This window comes from Xiphophorus maculatus, chromosome 20 (genome assembly GCF_002775205.1).
Source record: "Xiphophorus maculatus strain JP 163 A chromosome 20, X_maculatus-5.0-male, whole genome shotgun sequence".
NCBI lineage: Eukaryota > Metazoa > Chordata > Actinopteri > Cyprinodontiformes > Poeciliidae > Xiphophorus > Xiphophorus maculatus.
The window spans coordinates 7,138,154-7,156,546 of record NC_036462.1 but is presented as its reverse complement, the minus strand read 5'-3'; the positions used below and the strand labels follow the sequence as shown (position 1 = coordinate 7,156,546).

The 18,393-nt window shown below is 35.8% G+C and overlaps 3 protein-coding genes across 4 annotated transcripts; 2 read left to right on the top strand and 1 right to left on the bottom strand.

The window, feature by feature from the left end:
• Positions 1-1,419: 1,419 nt before the first annotated feature.
• On the top strand, positions 1,420-5,254 carry LOC102230832 (adenosine receptor A1-like). Its single transcript, XM_005807560.2, has 2 exons — positions 1,420-2,023; positions 2,557-5,254. Exons 1-2 carry the CDS (start codon positions 1,695-1,697, stop codon positions 3,209-3,211), a joined length of 984 nt encoding a protein of 327 aa, XP_005807617.1. The 5' UTR covers positions 1,420-1,694; the 3' UTR covers positions 3,212-5,254.
• Positions 5,139-7,866, bottom strand: LOC102225294. Its single transcript, XM_005807538.2, has 6 exons — positions 7,652-7,866; positions 7,380-7,528; positions 7,219-7,292; positions 6,849-6,947; positions 5,501-5,599; positions 5,139-5,412 (listed from the first exon to the last, which is right to left on the bottom strand). Exons 1-6 carry the CDS (start codon positions 7,754-7,756, stop codon positions 5,258-5,260), a joined length of 681 nt encoding a protein of 226 aa, XP_005807595.1. The 5' UTR covers positions 7,757-7,866; the 3' UTR covers positions 5,139-5,257.
• Positions 7,867-13,665: 5,799 nt separating this feature from the next.
• Positions 13,666-18,152, top strand: LOC102225553 (putative N-acetyltransferase 8B). 2 transcript variants are annotated; one of them, XM_023324549.1, is made up of 2 exons: positions 13,666-13,771; positions 15,993-18,152. In XM_023324549.1, the coding sequence occupies exons 1-2, from the start codon at positions 13,729-13,731 to the stop codon at positions 16,664-16,666; spliced, it is 717 nt and encodes a 238-aa protein (XP_023180317.1). In that variant the 5' UTR covers positions 13,666-13,728; the 3' UTR covers positions 16,667-18,152. The 2 variants fall into 2 exon arrangements, with proteins under 2 accessions (XP_023180317.1, XP_005807596.1); XM_005807539.2 differs by lacking the exon at positions 13,666-13,771 and adding an exon at positions 13,808-14,045.
• Positions 18,153-18,393: the final 241 nt, after the last annotated feature.

Below are 18,393 nucleotides of genomic sequence, written 5' to 3'. Positions count from 1 at the left end.
CAAGCCTGTCACAACCCGGAAAAGGATTTGTCCGCCACTTTCAGTCTACTAACTAAAACTTATGCCAGAAATAGGACAGGGCAGGCTCGACTTTCAGCATTAGCTTCGATGACGATAGAAAAAGACTTCTTCATGGAACTGAAACGCAAGGATAATCTGCACAACAGAGTAATTGAAATCTTGCTGAGGAAAGAAAGGAGGATGGATTTTGTGTACAAATAATCAGGATTTTTGGTGAGTAAAATGTTGCTATATTCCTAAATAATATTGCAATTTTATCAGGTTATTTTTGATGCTTTTTTTATGTGTGTCGCAGCTGTAGAAGTTTTATAGCCATAAAATAGTTATTGAGGGTTGGATTGATTCAGACGGAGCACTACTGAAGGCCTAGGTGTGAAATGCACGGCCCGCCACTGAGTGGAGGTTGATAATATTTCAATGTACATAAGTCAGAGGAAAAGAGGAAACCTGAATAGCAGTGAATGCATTTCACAACTTGTTTCTATTTGCAGTTCCCAGCTTGTGGTTTTACCCTTACCAGCACAAGCATTTTAGCAGTCATTTGACAGCTCATCCTTAACAAGAAATTGTTCTCAAACAAAATTGATCGGGGATGAATTGATTTGTGATCACAGTTCCATTCATCCATTGCTTATATTGCCTATATCCAGTTGTTATTGAGCAAGAACATTTAACAGATTGCCAGTCTGTTACGGAGCAACACAGAGACACACAAAAAAACAACCATGCATACACTCACACTTGCAGGCAGGTAATCCGGTGTCTAAATTACTAACTTTATTAGATTACCTCATGTCTTGAACTAACACTAACTATGCATGTTAGTGTGTAACATGCAGTTATACACTAACATGCATAGTTATACACATGCATAACGGTGTTTGCATGTGTATGCACACTTAGTTATGCATGTGAGCATAACTATGTGTGCATAACAATGCATGCATTCTAAGATGCATATTCTAACATGTTAGTTTATGCACCAACATGTTATCCACCAACATGTTAGATCCACCAACAAGAGAACCCAGAAATAACCCCTGCATGTAAGAAAACATGCCACACTTGTTCACCTAAATTATATTTAACTATAGCTGAATTTATTATATTCATTGTTCCATCTGTGCATAATTTGCTTGGCAAAAAAGAATTCTCCTTCTCAGGTTTTTGGTTACAATTGGGGAATTTAAAAGTTTGATAAAGGGATTTGAAACTATGTGTATATTTATCAGTGGAAGCCCTTCTTTCATGCATATGGTGTTGATTTTCGTTTTAGTGAATTGTACTGTTATTGTTTTCATGTTATTGTTGTTGATGTGTTTAACAGGTGTCTTCCTAATGAGACCATGAGTCTCAAGAGATTTTCCTGTATAAATAAATTATGAATAATAGAAAATATTATAATTTAATTATAATATAATTATTACTTATAATTACATATATTATATATAATAGAGTCATGTTGACCTTTATCAAGGATGTGGTAAAAGTGCCTCTTTCCTCTAATCTCTTTCAGTTTCTGTGAAGCAGGGCAGTAACCAATGCTATTTCTGAATGGTCTAAATATACTACTGCAGTTTTGAATCATGGACCTCAAAGCTTAAAAAAAAGCCTGAACAACATCATGAATTCACTCATTTTTACCCTGAGAGTTATTGCTGACAGTCAGCACCATGAACACTGGAGAAGACATTTATACCGTGTTGGAAGTCCTCATCGCCGTCTGCTGCTGTCTGGGAAACATGTTGGTTGTCTTTGCTTTGTGGAAAACTAAAGGCATCCAACAACCCACCTTCTGCCTTATTGTGTCTCTGGCTGTGGCTGACTTTCTGGTGGGATTTGTTGCCATACCAATGGCTGTGCTGGTGGATGGAGTTCTGGAGACTTCTTTCCACACATGCCTCTTCATCAGCTGTGTACTCATCCTCCTGACATTAGTTTCAATCCTGTGTCTGATGGCTATTGCTATTGATCGTTTCCTGCGGGTTTATATCCCTCTGAGGTAAGGATTATCTTACTTTTAATTGTGCAGATTTAGACTTATTGGAGTTCTTTTATTTTATAAACTACTTACAACATGTTTTTGAAATTTCAAGCAAAAATTTGCAGAAAATGAGAAATGGTCAAAATAATAAAAAAGACGTAGTGCTTTCAGACCTCAAATAAGGCAAAGAAAACAAATTAATATTCATTTAGAGACAACAATACTGATGTTTTAACTCAGAAAGAGCTCAGAAATCAACATTTGGTTGAAAAACCTTGAGGTTTTCATTGGGGTTCAGCGCAGCAGTCTCTTAACATTTTCCAGAGCTTGTAAATATAAAAACCAGGATTATGTTAAGCATTTGTATATAATTTTAACCATAGTCATTTAAGAGACATCAGAAAAACGAAAGTTAAATGGATTAAAGTCTTAATGTTGTTTCACCAGTTCACTAAAGAAAAAAAACTTTGGATAAGTCATATATCAGTATAAGTTTAATTTCCTTGACTTTGCGTAAAATTTTGACTGGCACTTTATATCTTTCTTTACAGATACAAACGGACTGTAACCTGGAAACATTCCTATTCTGTGGCAGCTGTATGCTGGCTTGTTGCAATACCACTGAGTTTTACTCCAATGTTTGGATGGCATAAAGACCCTCCTGACTCTGTTAATTCTACAGTTGTTTGCCGGTTCATAGGAGTGATTCCCATGTCCTACTTGGTTTACTTTAGTTTTTTTCTCTGCAACCTGACGCCTCTGTTAGTGATGATTGTTTTGTACAGCTATATATTCTGTTTCATTCATGGAAGACTGAAAGAAAAACCAGGTAACGGTGCTCAAAATCAGTCACACACATACCTGCGGAAAGAAAAACAGCTTGCATCGTCTCTGTCTCTGGTCTTGACTCTTTTTGTAGTCTGCTGGCTCCCTATTCACAGTATGAACATCGTCGTTTACTTTCATGGACCAGATACTGTACCATACATAGCTTTCTATGTTGGCATTCTGCTTTCACATGCTAATTCAGCTGTCAACCCTGTAGTGTATGCATTTAAAATAAAAAAGATCAAGACAGCTTATGTGAAGATTTGGAGACAGTTTGTTCTGCGTTCAGCAGAAAATCAAGGCCCTCCGTCGAGCCAGACAACAGAAAACGCCAGCAGTAACATGAGAAGTGGTGAAAACGACACAACGCTGTTCTAACTTTTTCAGTCTTGCTTTGTGATGCATGTCACTGAAATATGGATTTTATGTCAAGACTTGAAAGAGCTGTATAGGTTGCATAGAATCGTAGAAAAACTGCAGCTTTTGTTGTTGCTTTATGTTTTCATTTTCTTCATTTTTGTGCATTGGGTGATCTTTGCTAAGTTGTGTAAATAGCTTGGTGGTTTTTCTCGTAGTTCTGACTATTTCCAATTTATTTGAAACAGGACAAGGAAACAATGTCAGATTTAAATAGTCATTGCTATTTTTTAGAGCAAGGCTGATAAATCAACCTATGATGGTATTAATTTCTTCCTAATTGTCATGTTTTCATAAAATGTTTGTTTTTCAAAAGGAACTACTGTTTGTCTTTCTTTCTGACAGTGTATTTGCATCAACATTATGGAAATGATGTTGGGATTTGTTTTTTGTAGAAAGGGGTGAACGACTTTCACTGATGCTTTCACTGATGCATTTATACAGTGAGTGGAGAGACAGCAGGATTTGTAACACATGCTGGACTTTTCTGAAAAGCAATATACAGTTTATAATCTTCAGAAGATAGAAGGATCTAATGTGACTCTGAGTTGTGTGTTATAATACATGCAGGAATTTGCATAATTATATACTTGTTAATTTAGCTACAGATATGACGCTTAGCCTTTTTGGACGAAGTGAGAATATATTTGCAAATCACAACACGACTACCGATGGAAATAATTGGCAAGATTGATTTCAGATAGGACAACAGACACAGAGTATTTAAAGGTGTAAGAGGAGGAGTCAAAGTTAACCACTTGTTTTGCATTCTGTAGTTATCATTTATCAAGCAAACACACAATTAACAGTACCTGTACAAAATACTGGAAATATTGACTGTTCCAGAATATTGAATGTTCATTGATTTTAAATATTCGATGTTCAAAATCAATGCAACAAGTGTGTATGGAAGTCTAAACCTCAGGTTCTGCCACAAGCAGGGGTCCAGATCATAGCATCATGTTACATGAGCTGTAATGTTGATCTTGTCTATGGAAGTTTTTAAACTTCCTCTCAGCTTCCCTGTCGATACTCAACTCAAATTAACTCAATTCAACAATACTTTATTAAGCCCCAAATTAAATATTGTTAAATATTGTTTTAACCCATAGCTTAGTCTTTTTTTTGTTTTGTTTTTTTCAGACTTGTCATTGATGCTAATGGTTTTGGGCAGGAAAATATCCTGTAGCAGTCAGTTTCACAGCAGATCTGTAAAAATCTCCACATTTCAGTTTTGTGTTCTGGACTTGTTTGTGCCTTATGGCCCCTTATTCCCTGACATTGGACAAAATAGAATTGTTAAGTGGATTGTATCATTATTGTTATCATGTTATTGTTGTTAATCTATACAAGTCTCTTCCAAATGAGATAACGAGTCACAAGATGTTCCTGTAAAAATAAATGATAATAGAAATATCTAATAATTTAGATTTTTAATTGCAGTTTTTTTTTTACAGTTTAAAAAATAGCATTAGCAAAAGCCAATGGTATTTTGGAATATGGTAATAATCCAAATATACTGCTTTAGTTTCAAATTATAGATCTGAAACTAAAAGGCTGAGACCTTCCTCAAAGCTTCAAAAAGGCCTGAAAACCATCATGGCTGTTGCTGTTGATCGTTTAAAACAGCTACCAAGCTGCCTTCAACTATCAAGCTTTCCACTGAAATGTAATGTTTTTGCTTGTTTTTTCTCATGCTCCTTTTATTCATATAAAGCACTTTGAATTACCCTGTTGCAGGAAATGTGCCATGCTAATAAATGAGCCTGCCCTACCTAGACTCCACAGTAATGTAGCGAGATTATCAGGATTTTGCTGAAAGCAGAACAAGTCAAGCATCATAGAAGAACTGGAGAAAGAGCAGAGTTGTTAATAATTTACAACTGCATTTCTAAAGCAAGATGTTGCCATTTTCTTTTATTTGCATTCAAACTGGAAACATTTAAATAAAAGTTGTAGTTGAAGTCATCGTCTGCAGTCACTTAATGTGCATACAAATGCTTTTCTCTAAGTAATTATAACAGGAATGTAAGAAAGTAACATATCAACCAAACACTTGAGTATGCTTTGGTGAGTACTCCTCACTCGTTCAAACACTCGAAGCAAGAAGGTGCCAGACTGATCTTCAGTGATATCGTCAATAACTTGGCAGTTCTCATAGTCTGAATTGGGAAAGAAAAGGAGTATTAATGATCAGAAATAAACACATTGCTATAATGCATACAGTTGTTCCTGGGGTAGGAGTCTCACCTTGGTCTGCATTTAAGATCTGTGGTTTGGAAAAGTCAAGACACTGGACCTGCATCTCAAATTCCTTCAGTTCCTCTTCAGTGACAGTTGTTCTCCTACCTGGTGAAAATGTGGCATAACAGAAAAAAGGTGCAATCTGTTTAACCAGTATCCTGTTTTGGAAAAGTTGTCACTCAAAAAAATTGCAGTTTTACACAATAATGTAGCAAAACTTGTACAAAGTGGTGACAAATTAGAAAAGAAACTGACAAAAATTGATTCATGCTCATCAAGGTTGCTGGAATATTTTTGTGATTTGAGCAAAAAAAAAAAAAATAGGACGAATGAAAAAGAATTGTCTTAAAGAAAGGGTATTATATATTTTCCAGGCACATTGTGCCATTTTATACCACATTCAAGTTTCTATGTTACGTGTAGTTGTTATATATTAAAAACAAACTAATTTGACTTCACATCTTAGCAGTATTTGACACCTTGAAATTGGCCTCTGCAGAGGCCAAACCAATTTCAGTTGTATGTCATTTTGACTGACAGCGTCAAAAATATGCCGTCAGTCAACAATCTAAAATTTTATCTGTCCATTTTTAAGTGTTATTGACATAGGCTATTATGATGCCTTTGATTTCTATATTTATTTAACTAATATTACTTTAATACTCTATGCTTGGAGTTGAAAGTCTGCACCTAATATAGCGAGGAGAGTGAATTGTAATTTTTCAAAGTGATGGACAAGTTTCAGATTTTCCTGTCAATTTAAACAAATACCAGTCAAATACAGAAAATATTCAGTTAAGGTGACCGCTGGGTCTCTGTCTCTTTAAGAACCTCATCACAACTATTTTTCTCCTGAGGCATCTTGGTTTCTCCATACAGCTGCCATAGCAGACTCAAGCATACAGAAATGAGTGAAAGCAACTCTCTGGGAATGTGTTTGATGAGGAGTTTACGTTATAACATTATATAAACCTACAAAAAAATTTGATTTTGCATAACATCCCATCTTTAAGTTTAACATTTAGAGTAAATAACCCTAAAATTCCTATAATTAGGCATATTTGTGAATTTGAAGCTTAGAATTTATTATTTAAATATTCTTCAGACTGGAGCCCTATTTATTTAGGATTAGGGGACACATTTTACTACTGAACCATCTACTGTTGAATTTCAGAGATCTTGTCCTGCGCAAGAAACCAAGTTATATCAGCAAACATCATGTGTCACCAGATTTCTCCCATAACATGGGCAAGAGGTTCACCTAAGTTCTCACCAATTTGTGAAGTTATTTAGTGCAACAGAATTTACATGTAAAGTTCTAACATTTTAGGTTAAATAAGTTTGTTATCCTTACTGAGTAATGAAACAGTGCTCAAAGTATCGTTGGACTTTAAGACGATGCAGTCAGAGCAGCTGGTTTGCAGCAGGACATCTGGCTCACCAACTGGAGAATCTGTTGAGAACAGTGTGAGGGATTGTAATGGATTTTAAATTAAACTTCATCATTTTAAATCTAAAGTTGCATAAAAGTAAACAAAACATACTGAATCACCATACAAAATTTAAAGGGTATCAGGTGATTGGAAACCTTGTGTTTAATGTGAAAATACAACCATTTCTGATATGTACTAATGTTTGCTTGTCTTTTTTTCTATTCTATGTTATTTGAAATATCACTATGGCAAATGTGACAGAGTTTGGAAACTGATACAGCAGCTTCTTACTTTCACTGTTGACTTCAAAGAGTTTGTTGTTGTTTTGAAAAAAATCTTCTGTTTCATTCACGCAGAAGCCATGCCTGGAGATGATTTATTTTAACATTTAACAAAAATGCATAAATTAAGCATTTTACTTAAAAATGCAAGACAAAATAATGATTACTCACATTTTAGCCTTAACCGTAGCAGCATAGTGGTGTGGCGTGCCCTTATAAGTAACGTCTACAGCAAGACTTGGCCAAAACATGTTGTTAATTAGCAATGCTGGCAAGCAGACCTCTGTTGATACAGCTATGTAGTGCCACCTCCCAGGCAACTTAAACAGAAGAACATAGACGTTTGTGAAAAACATTCTAAATTCGTAAGAAAAATGTGTTACTCTGTATTTTTTTTATTTATCAGAAAAAATAAATCATTTGAAAAATGCAATTTCACTTACATCTGGACGTTTCTCGACTGGCTTTGCCAGTTTATCACAGGTCAGAGGTGCAGGCTGACCCACTGAGACAAAACTCAGCACAACAGCAACCCAAAGAGTCTTCATTATGGATCTTCAACAAGCTCTTCCCACACTCCACTCAGGTCTGCTTTTTAAAGTTGCTACTGACCAATTATTGTTCTGGTACCTCCAACCGCCCCTCTGTCAGTGACAAAGGCCCGATTTTACCCTTCCCGGTCTTCGTGTTTGCTGATCAAATACTCATTTGGTCTGTTTGTAAAGTCAATGACACTGCTACCAGAAACACTTCTCTAATGTTTCTTTAAGGTTTTCACAATTCTTCAATATATAAATCTTTCGGACACATCGCTTCAACCTGGTCTCAATTGAACTAAATTTTATGTTTGCCACAGGATTTGCAATTGGGGTTAGAGAAATCCAGATGTTGTGGAGGGCTTTGCTGCATGGAATAGCTTCAGTAGAAATCTTTCTGTTGATCTACCATTTTTGAAAACATTTTTCTAATGTCATTTATATTCTTACAGGTTGAATAACTGCTAAACACTGTAACTATTTGCACTGTTAAATAAAAGCTTAATAAAATCATGTTATTTTTTGTCACATAAAAATATACTCTGAAAATGTACACATACATAGAGTATATTCTACCACCAACATGAGCCAAAAACATGCCACCACTATGGCTCTAGCTGGGAGCAGTGAACTCTAGATTGACTCTGTTCACCAGTGGTTCAGGGTTATTGATCTATGTGACCATGTGCTCTAAAAATACAAGGGTAAATTAAGAAAAAAAATAATAAATATTTTCTCATGACATCCAAATTCTCTATATCGATGTTTTCCAACCCTAGTCCTTGAGGCACAGTGGCCTGCAAGTGTTTGTTGTTTCCCTTCCTCAAGCACACATGATCTCAGTTGATGACTGAACAACAGGCTTTTGCTGAACTGCAGTCATCTGAATCAGGCGTCTTAAATTAGGAAAACTTCTCAAACATGCAAGGCAGTGTGCCTTGACGACGACAGTCTGGAAACGCTGCTCTATACGAACGGAAGTAAATTTGATATCTTTTAACTTTCCAGACAAACTGGAATTTATTGCACTATGTTGCTCAAAAATTTATTTTTATCAGAAAATCATTTTACTCAGAAAATTATTTCTGAGTGAAATTTATTTCCACTCTTAGTGAAAACAATGTGCTTCATTCTGCTTTCTACAGAATGGAAAAATATTTAAAATCATTAACTCTATTGGTCCTAAATTCAGTGTGAATTTGAATGGTGTGTTTTTTGCATACTGAAATTTTGAATAAATAATACTTATTTCTGTAAGTGCTTGGTAGATATGTGGAGCTTCTGCCCCGCGGCCACGTTGGTCGTTTATCCACCTGTGGTAGCAGTGCCAGTGCCTTCTTCAAGCTGCACTCACAGATACACATTTAACATAAATGTATATGTTTATGTTAAACATAAACATACACATTTATGTGTATGTTTAACCCTTTAACTTTAGGGTTAAAGTTATTTAACCCTAACTTTTAAGATTCATGTAATTTTATAACATGACAAACTTCCATTTACTTTTATAGATAATTTTAATGCAACCTATCAAATAAACTTTACATGATTCATGTTCATCAGTGTAATTATCCTGTGTTTTAATTGCATAATCCTTAGGTTTATGTATTTTGTATTATTAAAGTATAGTTATATTAAATTAATAATAACGAGTGTATTTATTTCAAATACATAAAGTGTATTGTTTGAATTGCATAATAATCAAGTTACCTATGCAACTTAAAAAGCATATGTTTCTATGATTTACGTGTCATTTATGTGATAAAACAAGTTAATCACATTAATGCAACGTCTTTCCTTTCAGTCAGTTGTTATGGTAAATGGACTGAACTTAAATAATGCTTTACCACTAGAATCACATTCACCCATTTGCACACACATTTATACACTGATACGTAGATCAGTAGGAAATTTGGGGATATGTGCCTTGCCCAGAGGCACATCTACATGTGGCAGAAGGAAACTGGAATCGAACCTTCTTATCACAAGTGGACTACTCTAGCCACAGGGCCACAGCCGCATATCCATCACATGGACCTGAGTGCTGGGGAAAGTGCATCCTCTTCTTCTTTTACCGTCATAAGACAGGTGGCAGCCAACTTAAAGGGACTTTACTGCCTGCCACCTCCTGGTGCAGGACATTGTGTCTGATTCCTTTTTTCACTACTCATAACTTCAACGAAAACCAAACACATAAAATTTCAATACCAGAATCTTGTTTGTTTAACAACTTTAATTATCTAAACTTTGTAAGTATATATTAACTAATTACATTCAATGCATTAATTTAAAGGCATATACGTATGTATACAATATGAGTTTTTAAATAAAATCAAACAGATGTAAATGCATAAAACTTAACTCTGCCATGAATCATTTCTGTGAGCCTGCAGCAGTCTGTGATTTATTCATTGACCTCCTCCTTTACCAAGATATTTTAACATTTTAGATCTTTAAATCTCAGTTTACTATCGATATTACAGAGTTACACTCCTGATATTCAAGCTATAATTTCAGGTGAGTAGAGGTGGATTTAAAAGGAAAAACAATTTCCCTTCTCGTTTCTGCTGCTTAGTCAAATACCAAAGTCAAATACAGACTTTGGTCAGAGTACATAAGCGGCAGTATGTGTCCTGTTCATTTAGCTAAATGTTTAAAGTTTAACTATGAACCCAGAAGGTTTGTCGGTCTGATTACAGAGTTGTTATTTGATAAACTGAAAAAACCGAGGAAGTTTGCGTAGAGTACAGTAAGGGTCCGAGAAGTATTTTTGTGGTGAGTTTAACAAACCAAACAATGTGTAAATTCCAAACAGGCGTATAACTTAGGTTTGCTCGTACTTGCATTCATATTTAAGAAATTATGGTGAAGGGGAAAAAACTGTTCTTCATGCTGTTTGTGATTTTTATGCAGCCTGGCTCCATAGATTTTGGGCTTCCTTCATAATGGAGTGCTTAGATTTATCATAGGTAGCAAACACTTCAGTTACCATTGCACCTAAAATTTTTTAGTTAAATGGTTTTCTCTGCACACTCTTAGACTTTTACATTGTTACACCATCACTTATGAATCCATCCTCTATATGGTTCTTTCATACTTGTCATGTTACATTATACGCATAAAACAAGCATGAGCCTTCTCTCTCAGGAATTTATCACGTTCATTGTTCCATCAGTGCATAATAAGCTTGGCTGTCTGGGAAACATGTTGGTTGTTTATGCTTTGGGAAAAACTAAAGGCATCCAAACACCCACCTTCTGCCTTATTGTGTCTCTGGCTGTCGCTGACTTTTAAAACAAATTTGCATAAAAATTTGGATATTAAACACATTTTCTTTTACCTTCAAGCAAAATAATTTGTTTTAGGTGAATAAAAAGAAAGAAGGCAATAATGTATGAGACTTCAGAAAGTCAAATGCATCAGAAAATATATATATATATATATATATATATATATATATATATATATATATATATATATATATAATTTTATAAATCTAATCCACCCAAAAATCCCTCATTTCTACTGGAGCAAGTTGCCTCAACGAGCAAGAAATGTCAGATAGGTACAGTCAATAAAACCTTTATTAAAATTTATTTTATCATGGCAACCAATATAATACTTAGTTTTTAACCCTCCTGTTATTTTCCGGGTCAAATTGACCCGTTATAAAGTTTAATTATTTTTTTTTTAATAGTGGAAGTATTTTTTTTGCATGAAACTTTTTCTATTTGTCTTAATAGATGCACTCGACATATAAATTGAAAATTTATTCATTTTACACATTTGCACCACCCCCTGGGTCTACTTTTTACATGGATACTGTTCAGGTCAATTTGACCCGGCAGTCAAGTTAAAGTGCAAAATAAGATTAAAAAATGTCCAATTCTATATGTTTCCTTGCAGCTATGAACCATATTTCACCACACATACAAACACAACACACCACACACATACATGCACACCCCCACGCACTTTCTCACTATTCTCTTTACTTCACTAGGAAACTGCGAGAAAGCAGGTGCTCATAGACTTTTTGACGGGAGTCGTTTCTGTTCCCGTGGACAAACTCCACCCACACTGAGTGACACTCAGCAGAAGTGGAGGAAAACATAAATACTCTCTGCATGACTGAATTATCTTGATTTTAATCAGTGGGTCAATTGGACCCTGAACAGTATGTGTGTCTCAAGTTCAATTATAAAGATCAGCCATTGAAAAAAAAAGAAAGTGTAATATACATTTTTTTACCAAAGATCAGTTTTAAGGAAATTATTGTTTTTTTGTGTCTAGGTTTTTTTCAGTGGACATAAAAAAAATGTAAATTCCATTTTTTATGTCCAAATGAGTAAATGAGTAGGTTGTCGTAATTGATCCCTAATTTCTGAGAAATAAAAAAACATCATTGCACAAATATTGATTGAAATGGTTAGTATAGGAGTTAATAATAAGATACAAAAATGTTTTGGAAGGTTTTTTTTTCTGACACTATTGCATGACTTAACACTCCTCGGGTCAAATTGACCCACGAACATTCAGTGTTGTATAAAGTACTGAAATCTCAGAGTCAAGTAAAAGTACAAGTACCTCTCCAAAATATGACTTTGGTAAAAGTCCAAGTCACTGACTGAAATGTTACTTGAGTTAAAGTCTTAAAGTATCTGAAACTTCTTGTACTTAAGTATGGAAATTACTGTAAAAATGGATGTACTCAAGTAATGTAATGAAAAGTACAAGTAAAAAGTAAAACAAAGTAAATGCAGTTTGAATGACATTTTTTATATTTTGGTAAACTTGTCAAATACACTTAAAATAATGTACACAACCAAGATTAAACCTGCTAATAGATATACCTGCAGGCATCATTTAGTTAAGAAAATTAGGTGCTTTACCTATAGCACAAGGACAGAAAATACAAAGTTTTTGTAAGCCTTAAGTTTTCCCTTCAAGTAAGGTCAGTGCTGAAAATGAGAAAAACAAATAGTACAGAAAATGCGGCAAACATGAAGAAAAAGAGCTGTTACGATTACTCTACTTCACAAATCAGTGAATCAGTCAGTAGGTGGTGCACACAACTGGTCATTATGCAAAAGAAAAAAACCCCAGAAAACTTTGGAGGGGGGGTGGGAGGGTGCGGGGGAGTGCTGCCCGCACTGACGCGGCTCAGGGATTACGTGACACGCAGCGCAGTGCCCTACAATGCACTGTAAGCTATGTAATGTGTTTTGAGGCAATTGACCAAAATCCCGGACAATTTTTAAATTCCCCCCGGACATCTTTTTAGGTCTGAAAAGTAGGACATGTCCGGGAAAAAGAGGACGTCTGGTCACCCTATCACCAGCTGGTGGTTCCCCTGGAGCCGTGTCCGACGTAGTTGCAGTCGTTGTGGTCTCCGTCTCCTCCTCCATGTGACTGCTGCTGACTGCAGACTTGCTTTGTGTTTAATGGGAGAAGCGAAACAGGTGTATCCTATTGGAGGTGGTGAACAAGCCCAGGCAAGTAGGCTACCGACTTTGTTCGGTAGCCTACTTGCTACTTGCTAATCAGTAGGTGGGGTCAAAACACTTTGTTTCTCTCTCTCGCTTTTTTGTAACGAGTAACTAAACCACACATTGAAAATGTATCGGAGTAAAAGTACGCAATTAAGTTCGGAAATACAGTGAAGTAAAAGTGAAAGTCATCAAAAAATTTTCATACTCGAGGAAAGTATGAAGTACTCCAAAATATACTTAAGTAAAGTAGTGAAGTATTTTTACTTCGTTACTATACAACACTGCGAACATTATTACTGTACCTGAAAAAAGAAACTTAACAGGATGGTTAAATGACTGACAGATAAGTTGAGAAAGCGGTCCAAATGTAAGTTATTACCCCGGGCCGCTTTGATCACTTATCTGCAACAGTTTGTGATTTATTCATTGACCTCCTCCTTTACTGACATATCTTAACATTTTACGGCTTTAAAACTCAGTTTACTACCGATGTCACAGAGTTGCGCCCCTGATAGACAAGCTATAACTTCAGGTGAGTAGAGTTGGATTTAAAAGGAAAAACAAACAGTGTTCTCGTTTCTGCCGCTTGTGTACTCTGACCAAAGTCAAATACAGGATAGCAGTGTGCGTCCTGTTCATTAAACTGCAAAAGTTTAAAGTTTAACTTAACCTAAATATAAGTTCAAACGGTGTTTGCCAGGGTTGTTGTCTTAAGGGTTCGTCGGTCGAGTTGTTATTCGATAAACTGAACAAACCGAGGAAGTTTGCGTAGAGTACAGTAAGGGTCCGAGAAGTATTTTGTTGTGGTGAGTTTAACATAACCGAACAATTGTGTAAATCCCAGTCAGGAGTTTAAGTTAGGTTAGCATTCAGATTTAAGAAATTATGGTGACGGGGGAAAAAGCTGCTCTTCATGCTGTTTGTGATTTTTACGCTTCAGTTTGGCTCCGTAAACTTTGTGCTGACCCGAGTTTACTGCGTATTTGACTATAAAAACATGATTGATGATGATTAATCATAAAAACATGATTAATCTTTTTGTTTCCTTTGTGGCCGCTAGCTCACGAGCTGCTACACAGCCCAGGCTAACTTGTGCAGTTTGGCATTGACAGAGAAAGACAGAGGAATTTAATACAGCACCACTTAAATATTTCTACCAGCTACACTAGTTATCTTTTCTGAAATAGGTAGTACCCCCGTGCTTTTATTATTTTTACGTGCAGTTCTACCATTTTGTACTTGATTATATACTTGGTTTAAAAAGAAATCTTCAACTTCTTATTCTTAAATCAACAAATCCTACAAACAACATATTAGGGAAGTGAAATATTGCATTTCGAAATCATTTAGCATAAGGAAACTGTATTTGAAACGTTCACATCTTTATTGCATTGAAATGTTTTTCTTAACTGAAATAAAAATAAAAATGAGAGTTTGTAAAAAAAAAAAAAAAAAGAACAACTAACAAGTGTTCATAAAATTAACTGAATTTATAGCTTAGTTTATGGTTGTGTCTGGCATTATATAAAGTTTAGTTTCTTTCCTCGCTCTGCCGCATTATGTCGGCAGACAGCAGGTACCTCAGTCAGGTGTTGCAGTCCGTCCACACCTATCATGCCAGCTACAGTTGGGAGAAAGTGCCAAAGTTCAATTTGAGATAACTTTGAATATGACTGCAATTTAGATAAAAAGAAATGTCTTGTAGTGAAAGGAAATAAGTGACATTATTAAAGGGTAACAAACCCACAAATAGGTGATCACTTCTGTTCGCCAATTCACATTCAGTCTAGTTCAGTCAGTGTCTTAAGTGATAGCTAAACACTTAAAACACTGTGCATTGCACCAACTTTCAGCAGCTGCGATTTATAGCTGTTCTGTTTTAAATGAATACATAAAAAAAAAAACATTGTCAATTTCTGGGATTTATTTTTTTACTTTTCTACTATTTCAGTCTTGCCCCATATTATGTAACTCATCTTACAAAACAGACTTAAACTAGAACTGAAACCAGCATTTAAAATAATAATAATAATAATAATTTATCAAACAAATGGTAAAAAGTACCTAAAGCTAAAATAGAATTGAAAATCTAAAGTCAAAACTAAATATTAAGACTAATAAAAACTGCAAACCTATTAAAACATTGGATTGGAGAATAATGCACAACCATAGTAGCCTGGCAGCTTCGCTTCATGCTGCTGACTAAAATAACACTAATGAAATATATAATAGTCCTTTCTGCAGAAGTTGAAATAATTTGATTTCCAGCTCTATTTCTGTCCAGATCTTACTCTGTAAAGGTGACAAAGTATTTTAGTACACTCCATTTGAATATGGTGCATTAATTTAGATCTGTTATTACATAAGAATCATATTTTTATGCGAATTGACAAAGTTAAGTTAAGCGTGACTTGACTTTGAACAAGGCAGTTCGAAGTGCTTTACTCCACTAAACATTATACAGTAACCAACAAGCTATAAACTTTAAGTGTTACATTAGCAATAAGTATCCAATATATCGATCAATGAGCCAATTACTAGGAATCAAAGGCAACTCTAAACAGGTGGAGTTTTAGCCTTGATTTAAAGGACCTCAGTATTTCAGCATCTTTGTAGTTTTCTGGATGTTTGTTCTACATTTGAGGAGAATAGAGACTCTATGCCGCTTCTCCATAATTTGGTTCTGGAAAAGATACCAAATAGATAATAAAAAACTGGCAATTGATGCTTCTTTTTTTTGCTTTTTCCTGTAGTCATGGAGCTGGTGATCCGCCGCTACCGTCCCTCAGACAAGGACACGGTGCGGCGCCTGTTCAGTAGCGGCATCAGGGAGCACATCGGCCCATGTTTTCAGAATGCCATGCTTAGCCCTCTACACCTCACTATTACTCTGTCTCTGGGTTTGGTTGGCTACCTCCTCGGCTCTTTGTATACAGCTCTGTTGCTGCCAACAGCCTGGGTGGGACTCATCTACTGCTGCTCCTACTACCTATTCGCCAGGTATGTCGCAATGAAACTTAAGACAGACATGCAGGACATCGACGGGACGTACCTGAGCAGACCGGATGATTGCTTTTGGGTGGCAGAGGCTGAGGTCGACGGGGCAATGCAGGTCATCGGGATGGTGGCTGTGTTGTGTATAGGAAGTGGGAATGAGAAGCACGGGGAAATGTTCCGAATGAGCATCTCGCCAAAGTCCAGGCGGATGGGACTGGGCCGCAGGTTGACTCAGACTGTGATTGATTTCTGTAAGGAGCGAGGCTTCTCTAAGTTGGTGCTAGGGACCACCTCCACCCAGATGGCTGCTGTGGATCTGTACAAAAAACTGGGGTTCAAACTTGTCCTCACACACAAAGACGTATACGCTCCCCCCTGGATGCTTGCGTTGGCCCAAGTCAACGTTTTAAAAATGGAAAAACTTTTATGAAGCTAAAACAGTGTAGGGTTTGCTTATGTGTCTTACTTTATACGTCTTAAAGAAAAGCATGTCTTATAAATGGTAGTTTTTCCATTCACGTCGGGACCAAATGCAGTGTGAATAATGTGTGACATCAGAGAAAAAGTAATGAAAGGATTTAATATGTGAAGGTGTGAGGATATAAAATGACAATATTTATGTTATATCAGTCAATCATTTTTGTTTAAAGGTGGGGATAACATTTTTAAAAATTATGCTTTTTCAGTCTGATTACGATGCATTCACCATCATTATGTTTGGTTGTCTCTAAATTAGAACAATAGAAAGTAGTTCTAATTTCTTGTTTACACTTGTTAAATGTTTAGTGCATGAAAAATGATCAGTTTACTCCACTCCACCTATTGAATATTATTGAGTGTGTTATTGATTTGACCTATTTCCACTAATTGTTTTTATAACAATCAGTTTTGTTCTCCTGAAAAAAAGTCTTCACTAAATCTAAACTAAAGATTATTCTTTCTAATATGTTGTTTTATTTGTATTTTTTGTTTAATTTAGTAATAGAATGAGTCAAAAACATTTCAGTAAATGAACCTTGACCCTTCTACCGTTTGTCCTTTCTTTCATTCCTTACCTCTTTTACGTTAGACCTCACCACTCACCTTCAACCGCTCTGTCTCTTTAGATTAATCAGCCTGACCTAAAACTACATTTCATAATGTTGGCCCGTTGAGATTTTAGTTGAACTATCACAATTAAATCAAAACATTGGCACTGATGTGTGCATTTTTGGTTTCAATGAGATCTTACAGTTATACAATAGGCATAATGCCACAGTTTTTAACTGTTTTATTGATGCATCAAAAGCGTTTGATCATGTAAATTATGAAAATGTGTTTAATAAATTGCTTGTAGAGAAAATCTTAAATATTTTTTAAGAATCTTAGTGTATTGATATGCTCACCAGTTTTTTGGGGAAAATTCTGTATCATCTTTTTATGTGGGTAAAGTGTGCAACAAGGCAGCATCTTGTCTTCTTCGCTTTTTAACGTGTATATGGATGATTTATCTAAGCTGCTGAATCAATGTGAGACTGAATTTCAGGTTGGCAACAGAACCATCAACCACCTGATGGATGCTGATGATCTTGTGATTCTCTTTTTGTCTGTATAGTGCTGGTCTGCAGCAACTGCTTTGCTTTCAGTATGAATTGGAGTGTGATATTAAATATAATGCAAAAAAGTGGAATGTCATGGTTGTCAGGAACAAAGAGGACAATAAATGATCTTTCTCTGACTTCACAGTGAAGTCAGAGAAAGGTTGGGACATTACATACTCCAATGCATACTGCCCACCTGCGGAGGCATTATAGAACAAGCAGAAAGCTTGAACTTTGAAACCTTTTGTACAGATCTATACTGCAGCTGATCCAGAATGCTGCTGCTCGCGTTCTCACTAAAACCAGGAAGATAGAGCACATAACACCAGTTTTAAAGTTCCTACACTGGCTCCCTGTAGCTCAAAGAATAGACTTTAAAATACTGTTGTTAGTTTATAAATCACTGAACGGCTTAGCACCACAATACATTAAAGATCTGCTTTTATTGTATCAACCTTCCAGACCTCTCAGGTCTTCCGGTTCTGGTCTGCTCTGCATCAGAACCAGAACCAAACGAGGAGAAGCAGCTTTCAGCATCTATGCACCACAAATTTGGAACAAACTTCCAGAAAACTGT

What these genes read in the sequence shown, in the direction of transcription:
- LOC102230832 (XM_005807560.2), top strand. Translation starts at nt 1,695, where the DNA reads ATGAACACTGGAGAAGACATTTATACCGTGTTGGAAGTCCTCATCGCC. An exon ending in CGGGTTTATATCCCTCTGAG is followed by an intron (nt 2,024 to 2,556) that starts GTAAGGATTATC and finishes CTTTCTTTACAG; the next exon opens with ATACAAACGGACTGTAACCT.
- LOC102225294 (XM_005807538.2), bottom strand. Translation starts at nt 7,756, where the DNA reads ATGAAGACTCTTTGGGTTGCTGTTGTGCTGAGTTTTGTCTCAGTGGGT. An exon ending in CTTTGAAGTCAACAGTGAAA is followed by an intron (nt 6,948 to 7,218) that starts GTAAGAAGCTGC and finishes TGTTCTCAACAG; the next exon opens with ATTCTCCAGTTGGTGAGCCA. An exon ending in GATCTTAAATGCAGACCAAG is followed by an intron (nt 5,413 to 5,500) that starts GTGAGACTCCTA and finishes TTCCCAATTCAG; the next exon opens with ACTATGAGAACTGCCAAGTT.
- LOC102225553 (XM_023324549.1), top strand. Translation starts at nt 13,729, where the DNA reads ATGTCACAGAGTTGCGCCCCTGATAGACAAGCTATAACTTCAG. An exon ending in TAGACAAGCTATAACTTCAG is followed by an intron (nt 13,772 to 15,992) that starts GTGAGTAGAGTT and finishes TTTTTCCTGTAG; the next exon opens with TCATGGAGCTGGTGATCCGC.